General features: G+C 54.8%; 3 protein-coding genes across 3 annotated transcripts; 2 read left to right on the top strand and 1 right to left on the bottom strand.

The window, feature by feature from the left end:
- The first annotated feature begins 748 nt into the window (after positions 1-748).
- On the top strand, positions 749-12216 carry SYP (synaptophysin). Its single transcript, XM_065900703.1, has 7 exons — positions 749-795; positions 1967-2032; positions 3223-3347; positions 6069-6264; positions 6988-7179; positions 8389-8719; positions 10598-12216. Exons 1-6 carry the CDS (start codon positions 760-762, stop codon positions 8713-8715), a joined length of 942 nt encoding a protein of 313 aa, XP_065756775.1. The 5' UTR covers positions 749-759; the 3' UTR covers positions 8716-8719; positions 10598-12216.
- Positions 12217-13771: 1555 nt separating this feature from the next.
- PRICKLE3 (prickle planar cell polarity protein 3) lies at positions 13772-21960 on the top strand. Its single transcript, XM_065901044.1, has 9 exons — positions 13772-13813; positions 15037-15122; positions 16006-16189; positions 18095-18208; positions 18507-18644; positions 19196-19399; positions 19486-19672; positions 20445-20744; positions 21365-21960. The coding sequence occupies exons 1-9, from the start codon at positions 13772-13774 to the stop codon at positions 21958-21960; spliced, it is 1851 nt and encodes a 616-aa protein (XP_065757116.1).
- A 258-nt stretch (positions 21961-22218) lies between these two features.
- Positions 22219-25089, bottom strand: PLP2 (proteolipid protein 2). The gene is made up of 5 exons (XM_065901111.1): positions 24897-25089; positions 23672-23824; positions 23472-23567; positions 22853-22943; positions 22219-22652 (listed from the first exon to the last, which is right to left on the bottom strand). Exons 1-5 carry the CDS (start codon positions 24990-24992, stop codon positions 22630-22632), a joined length of 459 nt encoding a protein of 152 aa, XP_065757183.1. The 5' UTR covers positions 24993-25089; the 3' UTR covers positions 22219-22629.
- Positions 25090-27620: the final 2531 nt, after the last annotated feature.

The following is a 27620-nucleotide window of genomic DNA, read 5'->3' as shown; positions in this document are numbered from 1 at the left end:
ATGAGTGAGGTTGAGCATCTTAAATTCCAGCTGTATTTATCCATTGGATTTTGCCACATGGCAATTGCCATTGACCTTGGTGGGCCTAGTTTTAGTAGCATGAAGGAGGCATAGTCCAACTAAGAGAGGACTAAGGAATAAACAGGATGTAAAAAGTTGAGAGTTGGAGTAGGCAACACTTTGAGGAAGAGCGAAATAGGGGAAATGGTTGGAGGGGGAGGGGTTTTTTTTTAAGTGCTTAAAATGCAGATGAGAAGAAACCCTCAAGACCCTGAACCATGTTTAAATTGCAGGGACTTTGGGCAATGCCAATAACTAGCTGGGCGACCTTGTATAAGTCGCTTAACCTCTCTGGGGACTAATTTTCCTCACCAGTAAAAATGGGGCGAATAGTCCCTACCACGTAGGGATGTTCTAAGGCTTAAATAAGTGAACACATTCAACAGTTCAGCAAACGGCCTGGCAAATTGTCCTACTGTAGGACCCAGCGGCCCACCTCCCCAGATCTCTAGCTGTGTTTTCAGAGATAACGACCTTCTGAAAGCATTTTCACGGTTCCAGCCTCTGCAGCCTCTGGACTGGAATGGCTGCCTGCGACGTTTAGACACGGCCGCTGTGCGCAGGCGCGCGCGGCGAGCGAGGCGGGGGCGCGAGGGGCGGAGCTGCGGCCCCCTGGGCTGTTCCGACGATCGCGCACCGCCCCCGCCGCGCCCCGCGCCCGCCCTTGCTAGCAGGCGCCTCCCGCCCCCCGCATTGCTGATGCTGCTGCTGGCCGACATGGACGTGGTGAATCAGGTACGCGTTCCAGCACCGCGGACAGAGCCCGCCGCTGGCCGGCCTCCTCGCCGGGGTCGCTGCGAATCCGCCGACTCTAAGAGGTGGTGGCCAGAATCCTAGCAGCGGACACCCGGTCCCCGGCGCTGGGGCTGGGGTCTGCGGCAGGCGAGGGGAGGAAAGGGGAGGTGGAGAAAAGAAGGAGTGCGCCCTTTGCCGCAGCGAGGGCCGTCCTCACTGCCGCAGCGGGGGCCGCCAGAAACCAGTTCCTTACGGGCAACCGGGAAGGAAGAGGGGTCTTGGAGCCAGGGTATAGGCAAGGAGGGAGGGGAGGGGAGAGTAGAAGGAAGATGGGGGGTGCTGCAGATGAGCTAGGAAATAGAGCGACAGAAGGCGTGGGGGCGGGGGTGAAGGGGAGGGCTGACACCTGCCCCTTCCAAACAGAGATGGTACCCTGGTAGACGACCACCTCTTCCCCCAGAGCAGACCAAGGGGGACGATCAGTTTCGCTTCTCCCAAACCCTTAGTCCCCCTTCCCCCAGCACATATGCAGTGAAGCCATGTCCTAGCCCTCCTCCACCTTAATCAAATCAGTCCAGACCCTCTCTGCCATCGAACTCTTCTTCACCACCTCAGAACCTCGCCCATCTCTAACCAGGACTAACCCCTCCCCATCCTCATCACCTCAGACACCCCACCACCGTCATCTGACTCACCTTTACCGCTGCAGATCCCTCCCTCATGCTAGCAAACCCGACTCCCTCCCTGTTATGACTCACCTTCACCATCCAAGACCCCTTCCCCCACCCTAATGAACCCCAACTCCTTCCTCACTCTCTCCACCCGATCCCCTTCACCATCTGACTCACCTTTACCTTTTCAGACCTTCTCCCCTTCCCTAACTAGTCCTGACTCCATCCCCATCTTACTCACCCCTGACGCCCTCTGCCATCTATCTCACCATCTCCCCAGACGTCCCCACCAGCCCTGAACCCCGGGGACCTTCTCTCAGAGACCCTGAGCTCACACCTTCCCCAAAGTGTCACTTTCTCCTTTTCACCGCCTCTCCAAACGTCACTCCCTCCCAGAGATCACATGCCTTATCCCCAGGGGTCATTGCCTGGTGGCCTTGTCCCCCACCTCCCTCTCCATCCCCAACAACCCCACCCCTCCCCACCGTTTCTCTCCTCAGCTGGTGGCCGGGGGTCAGTTCCGGGTGGTCAAGGAGCCCCTCGGCTTTGTGAAGGTGCTGCAATGGGTGAGTGTGGTCTGGGCTGTGGGGAGAAAGAGGGAGGTAGTGGGGTCTGGAAGAGCAGGGATGGAGTAGGGATAAGGAGGGAGGGATGGATGGGTGGGGGGGGCAGAAGGGGGTGGGGGAACTGGGCTCCTGGGTGAAGTCTCAGGGGGTTGGGGTCAGAGAACAGATGGGCTGTGATGTGACGCCACATAAGGCCAAGGGTACCCCCATTCTGAAGTGGAAGATTGCGACGTCCTACTTCCTCTCCTGAGGTGAGAGAGGGGCAGGGGAGGTGGAGACTGAAGCTGGTTGCTGCAGGGAGAGACCCAGAGACAGTGAAGGAGACAGAGAGAATGGGAGATTGGGAATGATGGAGACAGAGATGGAAATACCAGGAAAAAAGTGATATGGAGATGGGAGAGAAACAAACAGAAAGAGACAAAGAAAAGGGAGACAGAGAAAGATGCACAGAGAACAGAGGTGCAAAGAGAAACAGACACAGGAAGAGAGGAAGAGAAATGCGGTGGGGGAGAGAAAGAGACAGAGGGAGAAGAAGAGACCCTCCAGGAAAAGAGAAAAGGAGAAACCGATAAACAGAAGGAGAGGCAGGAGGGAGACAGAGAGAGCACCGTAGAGATAATGTCAGAGACAGAGCAGGGAGATAGAAACAGACAGACCAAGAAACAGAAAGACACACACACACACACACACACACACACTCACACACACACACACACACACAAACATTCAGAGAGAGAGAGAGAAGAAGCAGAAAGAGACACACATAGATACTAGAGAGGCAGAGAGAGAAACAGAGATACAGAGAGACAGAGACATCTGAGAAAGACAAAGACATATTGAGAAACAGAGACAGAGAGATACCGAGGGAAACAGACACAGAGAACAACAGAGACAGGCAGAATACAGGGAGACAAAGACAGAGACAGAAATAGACTGAGACAGAATAAGGGGAATCAGAGCATTATTGAGAGGTAGAAGCCAAGAGAGACACTGGGAGAAAGACTGGAAGAGATAGCCACACCCCTCTAATCAGCTTGTCCTTGGGCCTCGCTGAGCCCTGATTAGGGGGTGGGGGTGGGGACCAATCCATCTGCTGCTGCCTATGCTGGGCCCCATCTGTCCAGAGGAGGGCAGCCCCATCCCACGTGCACACAGGCTCACCGTGGCCATCCCCATCCCTGCTGCCCAAGGTCTTTGCCATCTTCGCCTTTGCCACATGCGGCAGTTACAGTGGGGAGCTCCAGCTGAGTGTGGACTGTGCCAACAAGACCAAGAGTGACCTCAACATCGAGGTCGAATTCGAGTACCCCTTCAGGTGTGCCCCCACACTAGCCCACCCCTGGGATCCTGACAGACCTGGGATGGGGGTGGGGGGTGGGACCGGCCAACACCTCCTCCCCAGCGGCTCCTGCCCAGCCCCAACCTCGGGAGACTACACCCACTCAGATCACTGCGCATGCACTGAGCACCTACCTTGTGCCTGGCACTCCTCTGGACATCTAGGACACGTGGTGACCAAGACAGGCATAGGCTGTTGCCCTCTGGCTGTGTTCTAGTGAAGAGGAGGGGCAGGAGACTGGCAATAAACAAGATTCAAAATTTTATATATATATATATATGCACACATATGTATATCCTTAAGGCAGTAGGTGCTCAATTAATGTTAGCCAATATTATTATTTAATTCCCATTTGTTCATCCCATACACAGTTTTTGAGAACCTATTGTATGTCAGGTACTGCTGAAAGTGCTGGGGATATAACAGTGAACAAAACAGACCAAGCTCCCTACCCTCATGGAGCCAACATTATAACAAATAAACAAATGACTAAAGAGGATAATTGCAGATTGGGAGAAATCCAAGGAGGGCATCTTCATGCAGGGTTTTATGATAAAGAATAATGAGGGGGTGCTGCTTAGCCATGGGGAAGGATTAAGCCAAATTAAACAGTTCTGAGAGTTATTGAGCTCATACCGTGTGCCGGGTGCTAGGTACACAAGAGTGAGCACAAGCAGGCAAGGTTGCTGCACTCATGGAGAGGCTTACCTCCTAGGAATGGGAAGACAGAGACCCACAGACACAATTTCAATAGAGGCTCCTGAGGCTCCTCCACTACTAGGACAAATCACATAACTGCTCTGGGTCTCCATTTCTTCATCTGTGAAAGGGGATAATAATACCCACCTTACAGGGATATGATAAATACTAAATGAATTAATACTTGTAAAATGCTTAGCATAATGCCAGGCACACAAGAAGCGCTCCATAAGTGTTTGTTAAAATAAGGAAAATAAATAAGTTTAAAGGACTCAGGAAAGAGATCAGGGATTGAGTTGGAAATTAGGGATTTTTGAGCACTAAGGGTAAATGTAGGCTCAAGGGATCACCCAGGGTGAGAGGCAAGACTGAAGAGAAGATAGGCCAGCGCAGGGCCTGAGCAATAATCAAAAGAAAAGGGGGCACCAGGGAGGCGTGGTCTGAGAGGCTGGGGAAGCGGGGGATGACAACCAGGGATCCACCAGTTCACAGAAGCCAAGAGAGTTTGGGGAAGGAGTGGGAACTGCAGCATGGGATACTGCTGAGAGCAGGCCCTTTGGGGATCTAGAAGACCAGAAAAATCTGTGGACACCCCAACTCCTCCCATGTCTAGGGCCTCGGGTGCTGAGGATCTGCCCTTCACCCCCAAGCCTCCCAGGGGAAAAAAATCTTTGCCCTGTGTCCCCCGACCAACCCTGCCACTGCCCCAATAATCCCCCCCAAAGATCCCTCATTCCCCCTAGAAACCCAGAAACTTAAACCCAGATCCAACTCCTAGCTCCATCATTTAGCAGCCATGCAGCCCTCTGCAAGTAACTTAGCCTTGCAGAGCTTCGGTTTGTTCATCTGTAAAACAGGTATAATAATGCCTGCTTTAGAGAATTCTGGGGGAGGGTCATTAAGTGAAGAAATTATGTAAAATGCTTAGAGGTGATCAATAAGTGTAAGCCCTTCCCTTAGGGCCTTTGCTATACAAGGGCACTGACACCATTTGGATCCTGCCCCCCAACCTGAGGCCAGATCTCTGGGACTTCACCCTGCTCTTTCTCTCCACACACGTTCCTCCTTATGACCCCTCTTCCATCACACCATAGGAAAGGCCTTAGCCTCACATGCCTTCCCAGTCTACAGCTCCCCCCACCCCCGCCCACACCTCACATACACGAATCCTGTTCCAGCATCCCTTCTACCCTCCTGTCTTTCTGTCTGTCTCCTCCTATTTTGTAGTCCCTGGGCTCTCCTCTGCTATGTACACATTTGTTTTTCTCTTGGGGACCTGAAGTGAGGTGGGGAGAAGAGCCAACATGACGTAGGGGGAAAAACACAAGGTTCAGATTCCAACTCTGTCATTCCTATACAAGCTGTGTGACTTTAGGCAAGTTAATGCGTTTCTCGGAGCCTCTGTTTCTGCCTCCATATACTTTATTTAATAAACATTTATTGAGCGCCTACTATGTGGCAGCACTGTTCCAGGCCTTAAGGGTACACCATTGAACAAAACAAAGGAAAAAGCCCTGCCCTCTTGCAGTTACAACAAAAAACAAGGAAAAAAGTAAAATACATGGTATGTCAGATGGGGTATCACAGCTACAGAGAAAATGGAGCAAAGAAGGGGGCTAAGGAGTGCTGGGAGGAATGGTTAGATTTAATTAAATAGATCAGGGAAGACCTCACTGAGAAGGTGACCAGTGGAGCAAAGCTTGAAGGAGAAGAGCATTCCAGTGCAAAAATCCTAGGGTGAGAGGGTGCCTGGTATGTTCTATGAATAACCAAGGGGCCAAAGTACCTAGGTTGGAGTGAGGGCTGAGTAATACCTATTTCACCAGCATGCTCTCAGCAATCAATGAAATGTGACTGGTACACAGTAGGTGCTCGTGAATGGTTATTTCCTCCTCTTCCTGGGACCTTGTCAGAATCTGGGGGAGACCCATGACTGGGCAGGGGGGAGGGGAGGGAGTTCTTAGGGCCTGGGCCACACCTGCCCACCTCTCTCCACAGGCTGTACCAAGTGTACTTTGAGGCACCCACCTGCCAAGGGGACCCTAAAAATATCTTCCTCGTGGGGGACTACTCCTCATCGGCTGAATTCTTTGTCACCGTGGCCGTATTTGCCTTCCTCTACTCCATGGGGGCTCTGGCTACCTACATCTTCCTGCAGAACAAGTACCGAGAGAACAACAAAGGGCCCATGCTGGTGAGCTCCCACAGCCATTCGTATGCATACAGGGGCCAGGGGACATGGAGCCTTGGGGACACAGCCATGTTCAGAGGCCACGTCAAATCCCAGACAGGCCCACATGCAAGCGGCCCTGATAACAGCCGCACACATTACTGCTGCTGCTATGAGCATCAGAGACACCGAATCAGAGTGACAGGGACACACCCACAGCCCACACAGAATCCCAGACACCTGGAAACTTGCCACCTCTCACAAAACCCTACAGTCTAGATGAAAGAAAGCAGCACACAGAGGTTCATTGTGACAATCATGCTTGTCATCACACCACACAGACACACTGATTCCTACCCAGCTGTACTCATACACCCTCATCCCAGACACAAAATGACACAAATTCCCACATTCAGATAAAAGTGGAAAGACACACTACTTTCCACAGATTTGGCAACCATCTCACAGAATCACACACACACACACACACACACACACACACCCCACATGCCACAGTCACACTCCCACACCCTCTGTCACATACACATACATGCACAGACAAGCCCAAGCTAGGAGGGCCACCTTCAAGTGGGTGTTGGGGGCTTCAAGAGCTGGAAAGGCAGGGGAGAGACAAGCCTCTTCTGGGAGACACCCCTCCCAAGAAAGCCTGTGATCTGAGGAGGCCCCACAGCCCAGCATGAAGCAGCCCACTCATGGTGCCATCTCCCTCCCCCCTGCCCGGCCTAGGACTTTCTGGCCACGGCAGTGTTCGCCTTCATGTGGCTGGTTAGCTCGTCGGCCTGGGCCAAGGGGCTGTCAGATGTGAAGATGGCCACGGACCCAGAGAACATTATCAAGGGGATGCCTGTCTGCCACCAGACGGGGAATACATGCAAGGAGCTGAGGGACCCTGTGACCTCTGGCCTCAACACCTCGGTGGTAAGCCCTGGGAAGCTGGCTGGGCCAGCTGGGGAGGGTCGCTGGGAAACCTAGTCTGGCATGGGGAGTGGTGGAGAGAGAGAATGAGAGGAGAGTTCAGAGGAAATCCAAGAGGGCTCCCTGGAGGAGGCATGCCAACAACAGAGCCTTGTAGGATGAGATAGCAATTGTAACCACTGTGACACCACAGACTGTCCCCAAAAGGGGAACGTGAGACCTTCTGTCCAGTTAGGTTTGGGAGACCTGGATCACAGGCTCAGCCTAGTCATGTAGAATCTCTGGCAACTCAGTAAGTACCCTCTTGGGACCTGTTTCCTTATATGCAAAATGAAAGAATAACTTGAAATGGTTCCCGTATGGACGCCCCCTACTGGCCAGAGTCAGACTGAGCTCAAATCCGAGCTCTGCCACTTGCAAGCTCTAGGACCTGAAAACTAGTTACTCAGCCTCTCAGGCCTCAGTTTGAGCATATAAATTGAAAATAAGAGGTCCTGCTCCAAAGTTAAGTAGTGAACTAATAACATACAAAGTGCTTAGAAAAGGGCCTGGCACGTGGTAAGTCGTATACAAGTGTTACAGATCCTCAGATTCCAACTCTTTTTTTGTCAATTGCTGGCTACGACAGATCTAAGATCTAAGCCACTAAGCCTCTGTGCACCTCAGTTTCCTCAGCTGTAAAGTGGAAATATTACTTTCTGTCCCCAAATTGAATTACATTGTATATATTTATACAAATGTATATATTTGTTTTAATATAAAAGCGTATATTTATATACTTTATACATGGGTATTTATACATATATTTGTATATACATATGTATGTGTATATATGCATCCATTAGCGGTATATCTACATATTTAATAAAAATTTATGCTTAGCATTTACTATATATTACAAAATTAGGTTTACTATATTTTGTACATGTATAAACGTGTATATATGCAAATACATAAACACATATATGCAATACTGATATATCTCAACATCCCCGGGAATCTGAATTCTAACACGCCCCACGCCCCCCTCCCCACCAAGGTGATTTTTGTGCACATTGACATTCATGCGCTGGGACTCGGAGGGTCAGGGTCTCGGAAACCACCACTATCCGGGCGCCCGCGAATCCAAGCCCAACGCAAGCGGCCTCGATGTTCCCCGGGGCCGCCAGGGCAATGGGCGCAGGACAACAGCCGAGCTTTGTCTCCCCGCAGGTGTTTGGCTTCCTGAACCTGGTGCTCTGGGTCGGCAACCTGTGGTTCGTGTTCAAGGAGACAGGCTGGGCCGCCCCATTCCTGCGCGCTCCTCCCGGCGCCCCCGAGAAGCAACCGGCGCCCGGGGATGCCTACGGCGAGGCAGGCTACGGGCAGGGCCCCGGCGGGTACGGGCCCCAGGACTCCTACGGGCCCCAGGGCGGCTATCAGCCTGACTACGGGCAGCCCGCCGGTGGCGGTGGCGGTGGCTACGGACCTCAGGGCGACTACGGGCAGCAAGGCTATGGCCCTCAGGGTGCGCCCACCTCCTTCTCCAATCAGATGTAGCCTGGTGAGTGACAGACAGGCGGGGCGGCCAAGGAGGGTTCATGATCCTTTCATGGGCGGGTTAGTGAGCCAATAGGAGTAGGACACTGGCCGGACAGGTAAGGATGGGAATTTGAAGGAGCCAATAGAGAGGCGGAGCTACGTGCTAGGGGCGAAAAACTAGCCAATGGTGGAGAGCAGAAGAGTGGTGTTTGAAAATGGGCAGAATGAAAAGCCAATGGGAGAGAGGTAGAAGTGCTGCTCTGAGGGAAGGGCGGGGAGAGAGAAGTGGGCAGAGCAACCAATGAAAGGAGGGAATAACAGGAGGACTTGCGTAGTGGGAAATCCGCTGGGCGCAGGAGCCATGGAGGGAAGAAGATGTGGGTCTTATCCAATACGTTATGATAAGGCCAATAGATGATGAGGGTAAACGGGCTTGGATCATGAAGGTCAGACAAGATCACTAATCCGAAGGAGGTGACAGATCCGCCACCTCTCCACAACCCTGAAGGCGAGGGAGGTAGTGTGGAATTTCAAAGAAGAAAAGGGCCCGGGCGGAGCGGGGCGGGGTGGGGTGGGGGGCGCATTGGAAAGACTTGCCGGCCTTCTTGTTGGGCCTCAAAAGAGAAGCGAGATTTCCCTCAAATGTGAGGGGGGAAGACGGGGAGTAGAGGCAGGCTGATGGCGTTAGAGGGGAAAGGCAAGGAGGTGGCAACACATGGGTGGAGGTAGCTTCTGGCACTTGGCCAGGATGGAAAGGGCAGGGAGGAGTTTATCAGGCATCCCATATCTAATTCACTAAAAATTCCTGTTGGCTCTACCTTCAAAATATATCCATAATCTTCGCACTGTCTCCCTGGACCTCTTCACTGGTTTCCACCCCCATTCCCATTATATTCTGCTCATGGCGTGGGGAACGATCCTGTTAAATCCTAAATCACTCCACGACGCTCCTATGCTCAGAGCTCAGAGCTCTACCGGGGCTCCCATCTCACTCAGATTAAAAGCCAAAGCCAAAACTATGACCCACGAGACCCTACACAATCTAGCCCCGGTATCATTGTATCATTTTACTCTTCTTCTCTGCTTAAAATCTCCAGTTGATTTATACCTTATCCAGAGTCAAAGCTGAAGTCCTCACAACCTTGTCTACAAGCTCCTATGTGACCCCATTACCTACCTCTCGGACATCACCTCCTACCATTCTCACTTGCTCACTCCACTGAAGCCCCACTGATCTCCTGGCTGTTCCTCAAACACATTAGACGTGGTCCCACCCCAGGGCCTTTGCACTGGCTGTGCTCCCTACCCGGAATGCTCTTCTCTCCAGTTATCTGCGTGGCTCATTCCCTCACCTCCTTAAGTCTTTATTCCAATGTCACTTCTTCAATGAGGTCTTCTCTGACTACCTACTTACTACAGCAACCTTTCTTCCCCTACTGTCACTCCTAATCCCCCTCGCCCCAGTCTACTTTTTGTTTTTCCATTTCACTTATTATCACCTTATGTCATACTAGATAACTTATTTATGCATCATGGTAATTGTTTAAGTCTTTCTCCCCTGCTACAATGTAAGCTCCACAAAGATAAGGATCTTTGCTCTGCTCAATACAGTTTACCACCAACGAGGAGTACAGTACCTGTTAACAGACTTTTTTGGATTGGGAGAAGGGGAAACCATAATTTCTTTGGTACCTAATCTAGTGAAGGCAAGGTATATATTCCCAGCAGCGGCAGCTGGGATGAAGCTGACCCCAAGACTATAAGTGAAGGAAGAAGGAAGGAAGAAAGGTCATGGCAGATAGTGGGTGAAGCCAGGGCAGAGGCATAGCAGCCCAGCCCTTCCCTAAAGGCACCACCTGTGTCTGGACCCCCTCTCCTTTTGTATCTTTTGTCTCCACAGGTCAGTGCAGCCCGGGAGGACCCCATTGGTAGGCAAGAGCTCAGGAGAAGGACTGCCCCCCGTTCCCATCCCTACACCCCAGGTCTCCACCCCTCAAACCAGGAGACCCTTAACTGTCTTTGCTGTTTATATATATATATATTATATATAAATATCTATTTATCTGTCTGAGCCCTGCCCCCACTCCACTCCCCTTATGCATTAGGGACCCGATCTTGCATGGGCCCCTCTCTTACCCCCACCCCTTCCCCTTCATCCTTTGGCCCCTCTCTGTTCCCTGGCCCTGTGCCCTGAGGTTGGGGGGCTCTGTAAGGGGGACAGGGAGGAGACAGAAGGCTGTGTGGGGAGGGTGGGTGTGAGTTCAGGCTCTCCCCTCTCTCCCTCCCCTCCTCCCAACTCGGGCCTTGATTCCTCTAGCAATGCCTGAACAGGGGCCATTAGGGAAAATTCAACTCTGAAGAGAGAAGAAAGGCAGAGGCTGGGGGAGCTTGGGACCCAAGGTGGTCTTGGAGAGGACCTCTAGAATGAACAGGGCTAGTAAGCAGAGGGGTTGGGTTCCAGACATACTGGATCCGGAGTCTGAAGAAGAAGGGTGCCCTACAGCATTCTAGAATGGGGCTTAGAAGGAAGCTGAAGGTGTGGTCCTAGAAGGGGTGGAGCTTTGGGTGAGGCAGCGGGTGGGCCCACAGTGGGCAGGGGTTGGAGTAGGACAGGGTTCTACGGAAGGAGTGTGACTTGGGACCTGGACACTTGGTTTGGAAAAACGCTAAGGGCGTGGTTCTAGAAGGGGTGGGGCTTGAAGCAGGCCGTGGGTGAGGCCCCAGAGTGGGCGGGCCTTGGATTGGGACCAGAATCTATGGAAGGGGTGTGGCTTTGAACACTCCGAGAGACAGAGTTTGATTCTAAAGGGGGCCGACCTTGGGCAAGGCAAGAAGTGGAGTTCAGGAATGGGCCAAACTTGGAGTGAGGTCGTGGTCCGTGTTCTAGACAGTTCAGGACTTAGAGTGGGGCGTGCATGGTGGTTTCTGAAGGAGCAGCCCCGGCCCCGCAAAGGAGCAGTGAAGAAAATATGTTTTAAAGTGGTTGGGCTTGGCAGTGGGGAGGGCGAGGTGAGAGGCTTGGTTAGGAGCTGAGGGATGGGTTTCGTTAGGGGTAGGGGGGAATATCCTTGGCCAAGCCTGGGGACTGAGGTGGCCTGAGAAGAGCTGAGAGATAAGACTTGGAGGGTAAGGGGTGGGATCCAGAGAGAGGCACCCCCCACACCCTTGCCTACCCCGAGATGGGACAGCTAGGCATTCAGAGGACAGAGCCAAAGGGTCTGTGGGGCCGACCTACCCTTCTCCACCCACCCCCGGCCTCCTCCCTCCCTCCACACCCCCATCCGTCCCGGAGTGGTTGGAGGCCCGGTCTGGAGCCCCTATCCTGCACCCTCTGCTGTGTCTGTGACGTCGGTAGTGCCTGTGCTTGTGTGTTGCCATTTTGTTTGGCTGTGGCCCCTCCCCCTCCCCTCCAGACCCCCACCCTTTCCCATGCCCTTCGGTATTGTTTGAAGACTCCATCCCCGAGGAGGAAAAAATATGATTAATTCTTCTCCCCTAAATAAACTCCTCAACCACCTAGTCCACACGGCTCTTACTTCTCAGTGTGTCTTTTTGGAGGGGGGAGAGAAAGATGGGGAAGAGGAGGCGAGAGGAAGCTCCGCCTCTGACCTGCTGGACACCGTTCGAGTCACCCCACCATTTTCGGCCCCTCCAACAGTGTTTTGCCCAGCCCTATCCTCTGTGAAGCCTCTCGCCTGCCGATCATTCTAAGTCACTCTCTGAGTAGCCCTGACAACTGCCCCACTACTGGCCACCGAATGCCCAGTCTTTCTAGGGTTCGGTTCTAATTCTGGTCCCTTAGCCATGCCCCTTCCCAGCCCCTGTGGAGCCCTGTCCTTGAATCCCCAAACGGTTCAAAGGGAGACTTCCCTCTAGCCACCCGCCTCGCATTCTTCAGACCCTGATGTCTCTCTATTTCCTTGTCTCTGGTCCAGCTGGAGAACCGGGAGACCGACTAGGCTGCAAGGCCGGGAGGCGGGGCACCAAGGTGACTCGTTAGTTCTTTCATTCACTCCCTATAACCTGTCTCAGGCTCCTCCCTGGGGCAGGGAGGGGCGGGAAGTGACCAGGATGTGCGTAATGGGGCGCGGTTGGGATGGGGGGTGAAGTCCCCGGCGCCCACGATGAAGGGCCCGGCTGACCGCCGCCACCGCGGTGCCTAATTAGAGACCCTGGCCGGGCACCGGAGTTCTGGCTGTGTGCCGGGGACCTCCTCCTCCCAGCCCCGAGGCATAGCGAAGCCTGAGAGCGCGGAGAGACTCCGAGCTCAGGGAATGAGCTCAGGGAAAGAATCACTGGAGAGAGAAAAGTGAGAGCAGGGGAGGGAAGGCTTGAAAATCTATTTCTCGGGACTTAGGGGGCATCGCAGCTGGGCCTGTAAAGATGGGGAGCGAACAGGGAAGAGGGCCTCGGAACCTGGCCGGTAACTTTAACCCCCTCCGGCTCTGAAAACGGATGAGAACGGGGACGTGGGGCGAGGACAGAAGATCCAGCTCTCTGATGGGGTGAGGGAGCACCAGCTGGGGCTGCGATGGGGCTGGGGACCATTCTTGCAGCATTCATCCGGGGGAAAGAGACCCTCAGAACATCACCAGTGGGGAGGGGGCCAAGAGGTGGCTTTAACCCATCCCCCAAATAAACATCCAAGATAAATCACACAAAGCGTCAATACGAGTACTGTAGCGCACACTCCTTGCAGTCAGGTCGCCACTTCCAAGTTCCCACTCCTCCACTACAGAGCCCTCAAGGCCTAGAATGTCCTGTGAGAGACCATGTGGAACCCTGGGGGCTCTGGGGCCCGTGTTTTCTGAGGCCCAGCTCCCGCCCAGGCAGGAGTGCAAGGAAGCTTTCGCGCACGGCGTTCCTGGGCTGCGCGCCCCTCACCTCTAGGCAGGGGGCGCCTTGGCCCGGGAGAGACAACAGGCCCAGGGGCGGACCCCGCTGGGCGCGCTCCTCCTACGCCGGTGTCAGGTTTACGGAACCGAGAGCTCCCCTGCCGGATGCGCGGTGGCCAGACGGCCACAAGGATTCCATTCGCCTGACCCGGCCCGGCTTGACCCTGCCTGGACGCGCCATGTTCGCGCGTGGGTCCCGGAGGCGCCGCTCAGGGCGCGCGGTGAGCGAGACTCACGGCAGCGGTGGGGGTCAGGGTAAACTGAGGCCCGGGAGAGGGAGCAGGGGATAGGGATAGCGAGGAGGCGCTCCCAGAGGATCTGGGAATCCCCATCCTCAGGGTTCCCAAACCGGAGGGCATGGGACTGCTGGAAGTATGCGGATGAAGGAACGTGGAGATCTGGTGGCCCTTGCTCCCTAGTCACCTTTCCGCACACCTTTATCAGCACCCCGGGGACCTGGTGCACTCCCCTCTCCGGTGAATTATGGGAGGGGATTCTGAGAGCCAAAAGATTGGGTCCTGGAGTCCTAGATTGAGCAGGGGCCTCCTGAGCTTAAGAGAAAAGGGACCTTTTCCTGTACCTTGGCGGGAGGTGAACTGAGGAGTGAGGCCCTACATTCCTGGGGTGCCCTAATACTGAGAGTCGAGTGGTTGGGATTTGTGAGGAGAGGGCTTCCAGGCTTCCACTTGAGCCAGGAAGCTTTTGACTTCCTAGATGGGAGGGTCTCTCTCTTCCCTTGGAGGGGCTGTCTGGGTGGGGTCTGCGTTTGGTGGTCCGGAAGAGTGAATAGCCCTAGGATATGAAGGGTAAGGGCCAAGGCTTCTTGGGGTGTGGGTTTCTGAATGGCTCAAGGGCCTCCTGAGATCCTGGAGGAGGGTCTCAGTTCCTTGGGTATGAAAAGGTGAAGCCAGGGTTTGGGGGATGGGCTCTTGAGCTTCTGAAAAGAGGAGCAGGGCTCACGTGGGGATCCCAAGTAAGGATGGGGTCTCAGATTCCTACCCTGTGGAACTGGAGTGCTACTGGCTTCCTGAGTGGAGAAGGGGCCGAGATGAGGCCTGAGAGGAGACACCCAGATTAGGGGCTCTGCTCTGGTGGGGAGAGTACTCTGAGTTCAGGGGGAGGTGTTTTGAGGCCTGGAGGAGTCAGAGGCTGGTGGGGAGGTGTCGAGGTTGGGTGAGGGGAGTCCAGTGCTGGCCCGGGGAGGGGAATTCCCTGAAAGGGACGGCATACAGGGAGGTGGCCTCAGCTCCCCCGCCTCTACCTCGGTTGTGTCCCCCTCCCCCGCGCTCTGGACTCTGTCCCAGCCTGCCCGGCGTTGCCCTGGTGGGACATGCCCCGGCGTGTGGTTGCCGGCCTCGGAGTGGAGAGGCGGGCGTTGACTTCTCTCTCCCTCCCCGCCCGCGCGCACCTCGCCGGGTCCCGCGTCTGCCCCCTCCCACTACAGCCTCAAGAAGCAGAGGACCCCGACCGAGGCCAGCCCTGCAACTCCTGCAGGGAGCAGTGCCCCGGCTTCCTGCTGCATGGCTGGAGGTAGGTGACCATCCCAGGACCTTGTCTTCGTCAGGGTCCTGCCCTTATGGGAACCTGCCTTTAGGGGAACCCCCCCCAACTTAGGCCACGCCCCCAGGCTTGAGCCAGGTCTTAGAGAAAGCTCAGGTCCAGAGCCCCTCCCCTGACTCATTCCCAATTGTCCAGTTCCCAGGAGAGCTCCGCCTACTACACAGCCCCGCCCCCAGAAATGTGCTCCAAGTTTCTGAGTCCCATCTCTAGGGAGATCCTCCGTCCCGGGCTCTAAGAACCGCCCACTGACCTCCAGCCCCTTTCTGGGGCTCAGAACTCCCCTCCCAGGCCCAGGTCCTATCCTAGCGGAGCCCTGTACCCAAAACGTCCCATAAAATACCACAGACAGAGCCCTACTCACTCAGGCTCAGAGCCTCAGCACAAGCTAGAGCCCACCCCTAGGGAAAGTTCCCCCACCACGTCCAAAGTCATGAGGGGAAACCCCTAGATTTATAACTCCAATCTCAGACTCAGAACCCCACCCCTACTCAGGCCCGTTGCCGGGAGAGTGTGACCCAAGTCCCAGTGCTGAAAGTCAGGGGATGGCCTTGAGACCTGCCACAGCCCCACCACCCCTTCACATCCTCTGCCCAGGCCCCGCAGCCCCACTCCCAGCTCACAGCCCTGCCCCCAGCTGGCCGCTCTGCCCCTCACAGCCCCGGCCAACTCCCCACAGTAGTCTGGCTCACAGCCCCACCTCCGCTCAGCACCGCCCCCAGGCCCCTGTCTGGCTCGGAGTCTTTTGCTGGTGATAATCTGAATGTCTCTGGCCCTCAGTTGGACTTCCTTGGGCTGCCAAGGGGTCCAAGTGGGCCATCCCTTAGGAGCTGACCCCCCATCCCGGTCCCCTCAGAAAGATCTGCCAGCACTGCAAATGCCCACGGGAGGAGCACGCCGTGCACACAGTGCCTGTGGACCTGGAACGCATCATGTGTCGGCTAATCTCAGACTTCCAGCGCCACTCCATCTCTGACGACGACTCCGGCTGTGCCTCGGAGGAGTATGCCTGGGTGCCCCCTGGTCTCAAGCCCGAGCAGGTGACCAAACATCACCACCCACTCTTGCTCACCAGTGGGCACACACACACATGCACACTCAAGTAGGAACCTATTTCCAGGGAAACTCTAGGGTGCATGGTCAGACTGTGCATGTCCTTCTGACCCCTCTGGGGTCTAGCAGGGAACCCTGATTGATCGCTGGGCCAGTTCCTCAGGACCTGTTCACCCCTCTCCTGTCCTCCCCTTACCTCAGGTCTTATCCCAGCACTTCATTCACTACATTTCCATTGATTGATTCATTCAACAAACAGTCACTGAGCACTTACCACATGTCAGACAATGTTCTAGGCACTGAGAACACAGCAATGAACAAAACAGAAAAAAATACATCTGCCCACATGGAGGTTGTATTCCCAAAGGGAGCAAGAGCCAATTAGCAAACCTGTAAATATATGTCAGATGGTGTAAGGGCTACGGAACAAATAGAGCAGGGAAGTGGAAGAGAGGGAGGGGAGGAGAGAGAGAGAGAGATGTTAGAATTGTAAATAGGGTGCCCAGGTCAACCTCTGTGAGTGTATGATGTTTGAGCTTCTTGAAGGAGGTGAGGATGTGAGCCATGCAGATATCTGAGGTTAGAGCGATCCAGGCAAGGGAAACAGCTAATGCAAAGGCCTTGAGGCAGGAATGTGCTTGGCATGTATGAGAAACAGCGAGGAGACCAGTGTATCTGGAGCACAGTAAGCAATGGGGCGAGTAGTTGGAGGTGAGGTCAGAGATGGCGGAGGCCATGGACAGAACTTTGACTTCCACTCTGAATGAGAGGACACAAGAGGCTTGTGAGCAGAGAAGGGATGTGATTTGTCTTAGGACTTAACAGAATCCCTCTGGCTGCTGAGTGTAGAATGGACTGTAAGAGGGTGGAAGCAGGGGATCAGTGAAAGGGAGGCTACTGCAATAGTCCAAGTGACTGATGATGGCGCTGGCAGTGGAAGTAGTGAGTGGTGGTCAGATTCTAGTTATATTTTGAAAATAGAGCTGAGAGGATTTGCTTGTGGGTGTGACAGAGGAGTCAAAGATGACCCCAAGGATGGATGGATTGACTGATATGGGGCAGGCCAAGGCAGGAGCAAGTTTGAGGGCTAAGAGAATAAGTTTGGTTTTGGCTATCTGGAGTTTGAGATGCCTGTTGGACATCTGAGTGGTCACGTTGTCTGGAACTCAAGTGAGAGGTCACAGGGCTGGAGGTACGCATTTGTGAGGCATTAGCCATGAGATGGTATTTATAGCCATGAGGGTGGATTCGTTTCCCAAGGGACTGAAGGTAGACAGAGGCAAGAGGACCCTCCCACATTTAGGGGTTGGCCAGTTGAGGAAGAACCAAAACAGGGGCAGAGAAGGAGCAGCCAATAAGGTAGGAGGAAACAAACCCAGGGCTGTGTGGTGTTCTGGAAGCTAAGGGGACAGAGTGTTTCCAGGAAGAGGGAGTGACCAGCTGTGTCCAGTGCTACTGATGGGTCAAGTTGGATGAAGACTGAGACCTAAACAATGAGTTCAGCGATGTGGATATCATCAATGACTATGACAGGAATAGCTTTGGAGGAGAGGCAGGGACAGAGGGGGCAGGGAAGCCTGACTGTAGTGGGGTCTAGAGAGAATGGGAGGAGAGGAAGTGGAGACAGAAAATGCACACAACTCCTTCAAGGAATTTTGCTATAAAGGAGAAAGAAAAGTGGAGCAGCAGATGGAGGGAAAAGTGGGGTCAAGACATGAGGGAACTCTCAGTATGCTTAGGAAGTGGCAGAAATGATCTGGCCTGTAGGGAGGAGGGGGTCAATAGAAGTTCCCTCACGATGACTTTAATTTTCTCAGAAAAGCAGGGACCCACCATCCCACTGCATCACCCCTAGTCTCAATTGTTTTCTCCCATCCCCCATGTCCTCCCAGGTATACCAGTTTTTCAGCTGCCTTCCAGAGGACAAGGTCCCCTACGTCAACAGTCCCGGGGAGAAATACAGGATCAAGCAGCTGCTGCACCAGCTGCCCCCACATGACAGTGAGGTGAGGAGACAGAAGACAGGAAGGGCATGCCAGGTAGGGGACACAGCCTGGACAAATGCTGGGCAGCTGGAAAGAAGTGGGCAGGGTCAGAGGAGGAAAGGTGAGCTGATCTGAGGTGACAGGTCTGGACAGGCAAAACCACAGCTGTGCCTTGGGAGAAGAGGTAAGGGGTGGGTATTTAAGGCAGGAAGCACCATCTATATAAAGGCCTAGAAGTAAATTTTTTGAGCATGGATGAAATTTGGAAGGCTGGGGGCAGGCATCAGGGGAGGAGCCTGGAAGATCCCCACTACTCCAGGCACAGTACTGCACAGCACTGGAAGAGGAAGAGAAGAAAGAGCTCAGAGCCTTCAGCCAGCAGCGGAAGCGGGAGAATCTGGGGCGAGGCACCGTGCGCATCTTCCCCGTGACCATCACTGGGGCCATCTGTGAGGAGGTGAGCCATGGAGGGCCTCAGTGAGTAATGGTGCCTTTGCTCCAAGCCCTGGGGTACAGGGCCCATCTGCCAGGCCCTGGAAAGAGTTTTCTCCCCTCCATGCAGTGTACATGGGGCGTGGGCTATCTCTTTGGTCCTCTTATGATTGAGACTTGTCTTTAAGAACCAACCCACAGTGGCAGGGCCTGTTCTCTAGAGCTGGGTGATGGGTGGGATTTATCTCTAAGGCCCCCCTGGTGGGTGGAGCCTAACCTTAGATCTTACTGTTAGGTGAGGTCTGTTGCTAAGATCCCCCAACTGGGCCTGGCCTGTCTCTATGGTTTCCCCAACCCCCTAAAGGGGAGACTTGCCTTTAAGGCCACCCACGAGAAATAGGGCCTGTCTCTGTGGTCTCCCCCAGGAGCAGCATCCAGGGCCTATCTCAAAGTTACCCCCTGGATGGGGCCGGTCACAAAGGCCACGGGGAAGGCCCACATGTGACACGCCTTGGCTGACCCCCATCCATCCTACCATCTTGGTGATGGTGACGGCATCCACCTGTCATTTGGCAGTGCGGGAAGCAGATTGGAGGTGGGGACATCGCCGTGTTTGCCAGCCGTGCAGGCCTGGGTGCCTGCTGGCACCCACAGTGCTTTGTGTGCTCCACGTGCCGGGAGCTGCTGGTGGACCTCATCTACTTCTACCATGCTGGCAAGGTCTACTGTGGTCGCCACCATGCTGAACGCCTGCGCCCGCGCTGCCAAGCCTGTGACGAGGTTCGTGTCTCTCTGCCCAGGGGTGTGAACAGAGGGTGGGCAGGGGCAGGCCCTTCTGATGGCCATGGATGGCCTTTGCCCCCCAGATCATCTTCTCCCCTGAGTGCACAGAGGCCGAGGGCCGGCACTGGCACATGGGTCACTTCTGCTGCTTTGAGTGTGAAGCATCACTGGGAGGGCAGCGCTATGTCATGCGTCAGAGCCGCCCCCACTGCTGCGCCTGCTACGAGGCCCGCCACGCGGAGTATTGTGATGGCTGTGGGGAGCACATTGGTGGGTGAACATGGGACTGGATGGGGGATGGATGGACAGCTGGGTCACAGCCCCACCGCCAGGATTCTTCCTGGGGGCATCTTCCAGGCCCCATCTTCCATTATACCCCATACTTTAAGTCTAGCTCCAGCACTGTAGCCCTATACCCTTCCCTGCAGTTCCATTACCAATGTCCCCCATCATGCCATACTTTCTAAACCCCACCTACACTAGGCACCACTACACATCTAGGTCCACCTCCAGAGTGCCCTCTAATTCCTAGCCCTGCCCCCCACCATAGCTACCCTCCTACCCTCTCAGCCTGGCCCCTACTCCAAGCTATGCCCTATTCTCTAAGACTCTCCTCCATCAGCCGAGGTAAACCCTACCTTCTAAGCCAGACCCTACTCTCTAAGACCCACTCCCTTCCCACCAAGGCCATGCCCTACCTTCTATGTCCTGCCGCCACCACCCAGGCCTCTTCTTCAGGTCCACCTTCACTCTCCTTCCACCTGAAGCCACCTCTTAATGTCTAAGCCTGACCCACATCTTGGAGTCCAATGTCTACCCCCACCCTGGGAAAGAAAGGGAGGCAGAGGAGACATTTATCAGCCAGTTTCCAGGAGAGAAGGATGAGGAAGGGCCCCATTCTGGAGAGGAGGGAGGAGAGGGCATCTCTGGGTACCCTGCCTCAGATTCCCTGCCTCTTCCCAAGAAGGGCCCCTATTCAGGAGGGTTGGGAATATGCCTGGGGGCTCTGCCTCAGTTTTCCCCCTCGTGTCCATCCCCGCAGGCCTGGACCAGGGCCAGATGGCTTATGAGGGCCAGCACTGGCACGCCTCAGACCGCTGCTTCTGCTGTAGTCGCTGTGGGCGAGCCCTCTTGGGCCGCCCGTTCCTGCCACGCCGTGGCCTAATCTTCTGTTCCCGAGCCTGCAGCCTGGGGTCCGAGCTCACGGCTCCGGGGCCCGGCCGCCGCAGCTGGAGCGCAGGCACGGTCTCCACACCTCTCACAGCCTCTACAGCCTCTTTCTCTGCTGTGGAGGGGGCCTCTGAGACCTCCACAAAAGGCACCAGCACCGAGCTAGCGCCTGGTGAGCCAACCTTCCAGCCACGCCCAGCCACTCCGGTGCTCCCGCCTCAACCCTGTCCCCGCCCCTTGATTCGCCCAGGTCCTTCACCTGTGGCATCCCTGGCTCCGCCCCCATCACAGCCCTGGCTTTGTCCCCAAACCATTCCAGGCCTAGTCTCCAACCCCAACTACACCCCAACGTGAACCCAGGTTCCACCCCACTTCTGTACAGGGCCCTTTCCCTACCTCAACTTGTCCCAGCTTGAGCCCAAGTTGCTCCTTTCCTCCAAACCCTCTACCCCTCACCCTCCGCCCCCCAGGCCCCGCCCCCATTCTATCCCAGACCCTGTCTGCTCCAGCCTATGCCACTCCCCTTTCACCAGAAGCCACGCCCCCACCCCGGCCACACCCCAGACACCAATCCATCTGGTCCTGTTCCTCCTGCTTTCAACCTTCCCTCCACCCAGAACCTGCCCCAGGCCTCACATTTCCCGGACTCCCCACCTCGCTGCCCCGCCCCATGCCTGCCTCCACTTTCCCAGTCCTGATGGGGGAGAGTGAAGGCCCTTTCCAACGGCCTCCCCTGGGCTGGGGTAGGGGTGGGGCGAGAGATACAGGGAGTCGCTCCATCTCTCTTTCCAGCTGCAGGCCCCGAGGAGCCTGCCCGCTTTCTGAGAGGGGCCCCTCACCGCCACTCCATGCCCGAGCTGGGGCTCCGCAGTGTCCCCGAACCACCCTCAGGGCCTCCCGGCCAGCCGGACCCGCGCCCAGAAGATGGTGCCTTTGGTCGCCAGAGCACCCCACGCGTCAGCTTCCGCGACCCTTTGGTGTCTGAGGGAGGCCCGCGGCGGTCCCTGAGTGTGCCCCCAGCCCAGCGCCGCAGGCCACGCAGCCCCCCGCCCAGGGGCCCCATACATCGCCGCCACCACCACCATCACCACCACCACCACCATCACCGCCGCCACTCTGGCAGACGTCGCCACCATCGATGTGACTTGGGATCAGGGTCGGACTCGGGATCTTGCTCCAGCTCGCCCTCCAGTCCCAGTTCCGAATCCTCAGAGGACGACGGCTTCTTCCTAGGGGAACGCATCCCACTGCCCCCACACCTGTGCAGGCCAATGCCTGCTCAGGACACTGCAACTGAGACCCCCAATTCCCCATCTCCACAGCTCCCCGGGAATTCTCGCCCAGGGATGCCTCGCCAGGCCAGAGACAAGAACTGCATCGTGGCTTGAAGGAGTGACAGTTCTGGAGGGCTGCATTCTCAAGTCAGTGTAGATGATGACCCAGCCCCCCAACTTAAGTCATAAATCCCTTGCCTTCCTCCCTCCTTCATCTGTTTGTATTACTGAAGTAATTTAATATGTTTTAAAACAGGCCTGGCTTCTTTACCTCCTTGCTCCAGCTGCTCCAGCTCCCCCCATTTTTCCCCCTCCTGATGCTTGAGATTTAGCTACATTTGATCAAAGGATTAATTTATTCACTATCATATGTTCTAATAATCTGCTTATTATTTATTTATTCCTCCACAGAACCCCTCTCCTCCCACACACACATGCACACTGAGAAGGTTATTAGGAGTGGGTTACAACCTGGGGCCTGGAGTCTGAAATCTGAGGCACCCTCTTCCGTCATTTTGTGGCTTAGGTGGGGGCATTGTCCAGGCAGAACTGGTGTCTCCGTCTGGATACTGCAGAAGGAAGGGGGAACCTAGGCACACCCATAAAGGTGGCCATACCCAGAGGAGTTGATTGGCAGCCTGGAAGACAAATTCTCGCGATAAAGGCACTTTTACCTCAGTAGGGGGCTGGGAGTTGACTGGGAGTGTTGTAGTAGGGGCGGGGAGGAGTTATTTCGACGGAGGTGTTATTTGCAGGTTGCTGAGAGAAATGAAGGGAGTTCACCTACACCGGGCCATCTGCAGGGTCTGCAAGAGGAAAAGAGAGAACGCATTGGCTGGATCCATATGTCCATTTTGCAGATAAGAATACTGAAGCTTATGGTACTTATTGGCACTAAAGCCTTAAGTATCGATAAGAGACAGAGTTGGCATTCATGCCCCTTGGGAGACCCATTTTCTTTTCACCCCCTTAGCAACACCCCCCCCCAACACACCCACACACTTACCAGTAGGGGCTGCTGTATGTCTTTGCTGCCGCAAGGGGAAGGTAATGTAGGCATCATAGCCAAAGAGGCATGCCGCGATTAGGCCCAGCACCTGGGGATAGGGATGGGCGTGAGGTGGGAGTGGATTAGGCTAGTCAGCCTATTCGGCCTCCTTGTATCCACCACCTCCAGTGACTACCCCATGCAGGGATGGTAGCTAAAGCCCCAGGTTGGCAAGCCAGAGAGCCTCAGGGAAAGGCCAGAGACTGGACTCTACCCCACCCTCCCTCTTCCTACTACCTTTCAAACTGCAGCCACACAGTGGCCCCACATATAGGGGATGCCATTCATACTGTACATTGAGACAAAGCTCTAGCAGATGGTATAGTCTAGTGTATCGACAAAGGGGCCGCCTCTCTGTGCTTCCCACAAAAGTCCCTGTGTCGGACAAGGGATGGCCCTTTACAGCAAATGATTTGTGGAGGACAACCAGGGCCTGGGTCAGACTTTCCTGCAGGCCCTGAGGACAAGTGTGACCTACTGTGGGTCACACACTTTCTGGCAGAAGCGGAGGCAGAAATGACCCCAGGATCCTCAAACCCCTCTCTCTGTGCTTTGGAGCTGACTCCACAGCCTTTACCCCTGCAACGATTTTGGAGTGGTTTCCTCTCTCAACAAGCACAACAATGGAGGTGATCAGGTAGAGGATGACCGCTACGAGGGTCCGGAAGAAATCCTGTGAGGTGTAGGGAGAAGAGGGAAGTCAGTGTCCAGAATTACCCCCACAATCCCAACTTCCCGAGCCCCTCCCTAGCCTTGCCATCGTGGCCCCTTTCTCACACTCCAAGGCCAGTTGATGAACTGTATCTTGGTGTGCAGGTCACACATGTAGACGACAAAGAAGATAGCAGCAAAGATCATCTCTATCACCGACAAGAAGGAGTATCCTGATGTCGAGGCACCGAAGCAGATCAGAATCACCAGGCACAATATCTGGAAGGATATGTGAAAGGGGGCCTCGATCAACAACCAGGGCTGAGGGGACTGGTTTAAATTGGGGGCCGCAAACTCAGATGCATACCAGGACTGGGAAAATGACAAATAATAATAGCTAAACACCTATTGTGTGCGCACTGTGTTGCAAATGTTGTTCTAAGACCCGTACAAGTATTAATTCACTCAATCGTCACATCAACCTAATGAGCTGGGTACTATCATTAGTATCTTTATTTTACAGATGAGAAAAGTGAGGCACAGAGACATGAAGTGACTTATCCAGGATCACCCAGCTAATAAGGAGTAGATTTAGGTGCCTCAGTTTCCCCTCTTTTCCCTTCTAGGATGGCCTGCCAGGAGTGGTGCCTTCAGGTGTTTTTTTGTGAGCACTCGCGGCGCCAGCTTCAGGGCTTTGACGGGGCGGGATGTGCGGTTCTCCCAGCAACCTCTTTGGGAAACGGTGAGAGCGATACCAGAGGGGCAGGGCTCCATTAAAGGCGCCGCACCCCTTTTACAAGTGACTCAAAGGAGGCGCCCACTTTGAGAGGGACGGGAAACCGAGGCTCCCAAATAGCTGAGGACCTCCCACCCCACCACAGAGAGGCGAGGAAGAACTGGGGGAGGGCTGGTCACCCTACCCCGCGGGACTAGCGCGCGGGGGCCCCACCCCAACAGGTCCCGCCCCTGGGCGCTCTGCCAACCCTCCAGCCAGTGCCCAGGCCGCGCCACGCCCTGCCACGGGATGCACCCCAACACCCAGCCCCTGGGGACCCCTTCGATGAGTCCACCGATAAGTCTATGGGGTCTCTCTCCATGGGGCCCCCCATATGCCCCTGTGGGCCTCTTGCCTGACCCCGTGGGCCAGCAGCTCCCGACCACCTTCTCCAAACTTCACTGACTCGCCCTGCGTGCGCCCCTGGTTTCGGGCCTGCGCCACCAACCCACGCACCCCTCGCTCCACTGCCAAGAGGCCCGGGCCACGCGCCTGCCTCCCCCGGAGCTGCCCCACTCCGCGTAGTCCAGCCACCCTACCCCGCCTTTGCCCACCCGCCAGTCCCAGGGCGCTCACAATCTCAGCAAACAGGAGAATTCCCTTTCGGGTGCGTGAGAAGTTGGTGCAGGCGGCCCAGCAGCCGGGGGCCGAGAGGCGCTCGGAATCCGCCATGGCGTGGACCGGAGTCCCGAGAGGCGCGGAGAATCTGCTCGCTTGCTCGTGGGTTCGAGGACGGTACACACCCAGCCGTCTTGCCCGCCGTCTGGCCGGGAAGGGGGCCCCGGGGCGAAGGAGGGAGTGAATCACCGCGCGGAGCAGAAGCGGGCGGGGCCGGAGCAGGCCGGGCCAGGTGGCCGCCGCCCCGGAAGCCCCCTTGCCCCTCCCGCCAAGGATTCTACCCGCCCGGCGCACAGCCCCCAGGGCGTCGCATCTACGGGGGCGCCAGGCTCTGAGGCTTGGCAGTTCTGCGAGCCATGTGTTGCACTGGAGAGACCCTTCACGCTTTTTGAATACCAATGCGCCTAGGGCTGCCTCAACTCAGAACTATGGGGATTTGGCTTTGGAAGGGAATGCCTCAGTTTCCTTAGCTGTAAAAACGGCCGAGGCCAGGGTTAAACTCAGGTATGTTTCCAGAATTCGGAATATCTTGGACTTTAGAAAGTTTTCTCAATACATATAAGGTATATTATTTAACACTCTCAGCGGGGTCTGAGACTGCCCCGTTAAAAAACCAAACAAACAAACAAAAACACGTTAATATTTCCTCAAGGAATGGTGTGGACATTCACAGTAAGTGGGATAGGCCAGGACCAAAAATTTTTCCTGGTTAAGTCAGGTCAAGTTTTGTAACCAAATTGTGCCCAACTTGTGGGAAAACTGTTGGTTTCCAAAGCTTTTTGGATTTTGGAATTGTGGATAAAAGATCGTGGACCGTGGAATTAACCTCTTAGCAGTGATGGAATGAGACCTCGCCAGTGCACAGGCTGAGAGAGAACAAAGCCTGTTGAGCATCAAACTGCTCGGTAAATGAAGGGTGGACGTTATTAATAGTGTCAGGGCTCAGGGTCTGTTTCTCTGTTCTGCAATTCTAGAGGTCCTGGCCCCAAATGTTGGGCTTCCATTTCCTGGTTCTAAGTAGAGGGGCTGTCAGCCCAGTCTTAGATGAAGAATGGGGAAGGAGCACAGCTTTATTTATTGCCGTGAGCTTGGCAAGATGAGGGGAAGGCTGCTGGGTGCCAGACTGGGTGAAAAGGCTGATGACATTTGAAGAGTGTGTTATCCTGAGCGAGTAATTTCTCCTGACTCAGCCTCAAGTTCCACGTCTGAGACATGCACCTGGTCATGGAATCAGGATCTCCCCCAAGATGTGCTGAGGGGCACACTCTATCCAGAGTGAGTGTTGGTTTCATTCTCATCTCATCTGAGGAGAGGAGAGCCATGGCTGGAAGGCCAGGATGGTTCAACCCAAGGGCCTGCCTTGCTTCCCCCCCACCCCCGAACCTGGGGTCCCACAAAACTAAGGGGCTCCCCTCTTTCAGCCCAGGTTGCTGAAAGAGGGATTGGATAGTGGAAGGCATGAAGCATACCTTTCCCAAGGCTGAGTGTTTGCTTTCCAACTCTGTGAGGCCATGCCAGAGTTTCTAGAACAGAACAAACTCTGCTCTGTATCAGGGCCTTTGAACTTGCTGTTCTCACTGCTGTCAATGCCCTTCCCCCAGTTCTACAAACATCTAGCTTCTGGTCACTCAGGTCCCAGATCAAATATTATGTCTTCAAAGAGGCCAGCAGCCCACCATCATTACCTCCCCCACTGTAACCTTTTGCTATCTTCCTAACTCTCACTTGTCTCTGAAATTATCTTTTATTTATTCATCTTCTTGTGTCTTTTCTTTTCTGACATCTGTCTACCCCCCCCCCACTACCTCAGCTACACAAGGTTAGAAATCTTTATATTTCATTCCTCCAGCATCTCACCAGTGCCTATCACAGTGCAAGGTAGACAGTTGGGGCTCAATTAATACTTGTCAAATGCAGGTGAGATTAAGAGGACAGGCTTGGGAATCAGGCAATATTAAATATTGCCTCAATCCCCAACTTCCTCAAGCTATTTATACTCACTAGGCCTCATTTCTCTCCTCTGTGAAATGGTCACATCGGGATTGTTGAGTCGATGTGTAACTAGATGGAAACAGATAGTGCCAGTAAAGCCGATAGCCAGGATAAGACCAAGTAAATGGTGGCTGGCAGTACTATCGATATTATTAGTCTCCTGGGTGTGACTGTTTTTATAGGACTGGGGCTCTGGAGCCCTTTCCTGACTTCCCTAGAGCCACACTTCTACCAGGCTCTGAGTTAGGGTCAACTAGAAGCCCCAGTGCACTCCCCCACAGTGCCTACAGCGCTATCATTCAAGGGTTCACCTCTTCACCTCTTTATACCCCAACTCCCAGCCTAGTTTTACAGTCCCTCTCTCCTCCCCAGCGCCACCTTGGACACTCACACTCGGGCCCTTTCCCTCCCTCACCTCCCCAGCCCCTCCCCATAGGGGGTAGAGTTGCCCATTCCCTCCAGACCACAGCTTCCTTCGTTGGGGGGATGGGACGAAGTGTTCAGGATGTGGTGACAGCGGAGGTGACTGGACATTTCTGGCCTCTGTCAGCGCCCGCACTGGGGCTACACCGGGGTCCAGCTGGCCATATAAGCCCTGGCTTTGGGGCTCTGTTCCCAGGACGGAGGAAACTCGGGCCTCTCCCAGGACCGGGAACGCCCAGCGTGTAGCGTGTGCACACAAGCCCAGCT

This window comes from Phocoena phocoena, chromosome X, assembly GCF_963924675.1.
Source record: "Phocoena phocoena chromosome X, mPhoPho1.1, whole genome shotgun sequence".
Taxonomy (NCBI): domain Eukaryota; kingdom Metazoa; phylum Chordata; class Mammalia; order Artiodactyla; family Phocoenidae; genus Phocoena; species Phocoena phocoena.
The sequence above is the reverse complement of the archived record's forward strand: the minus strand, read 5'-3'. Positions and strand labels throughout refer to the sequence as shown.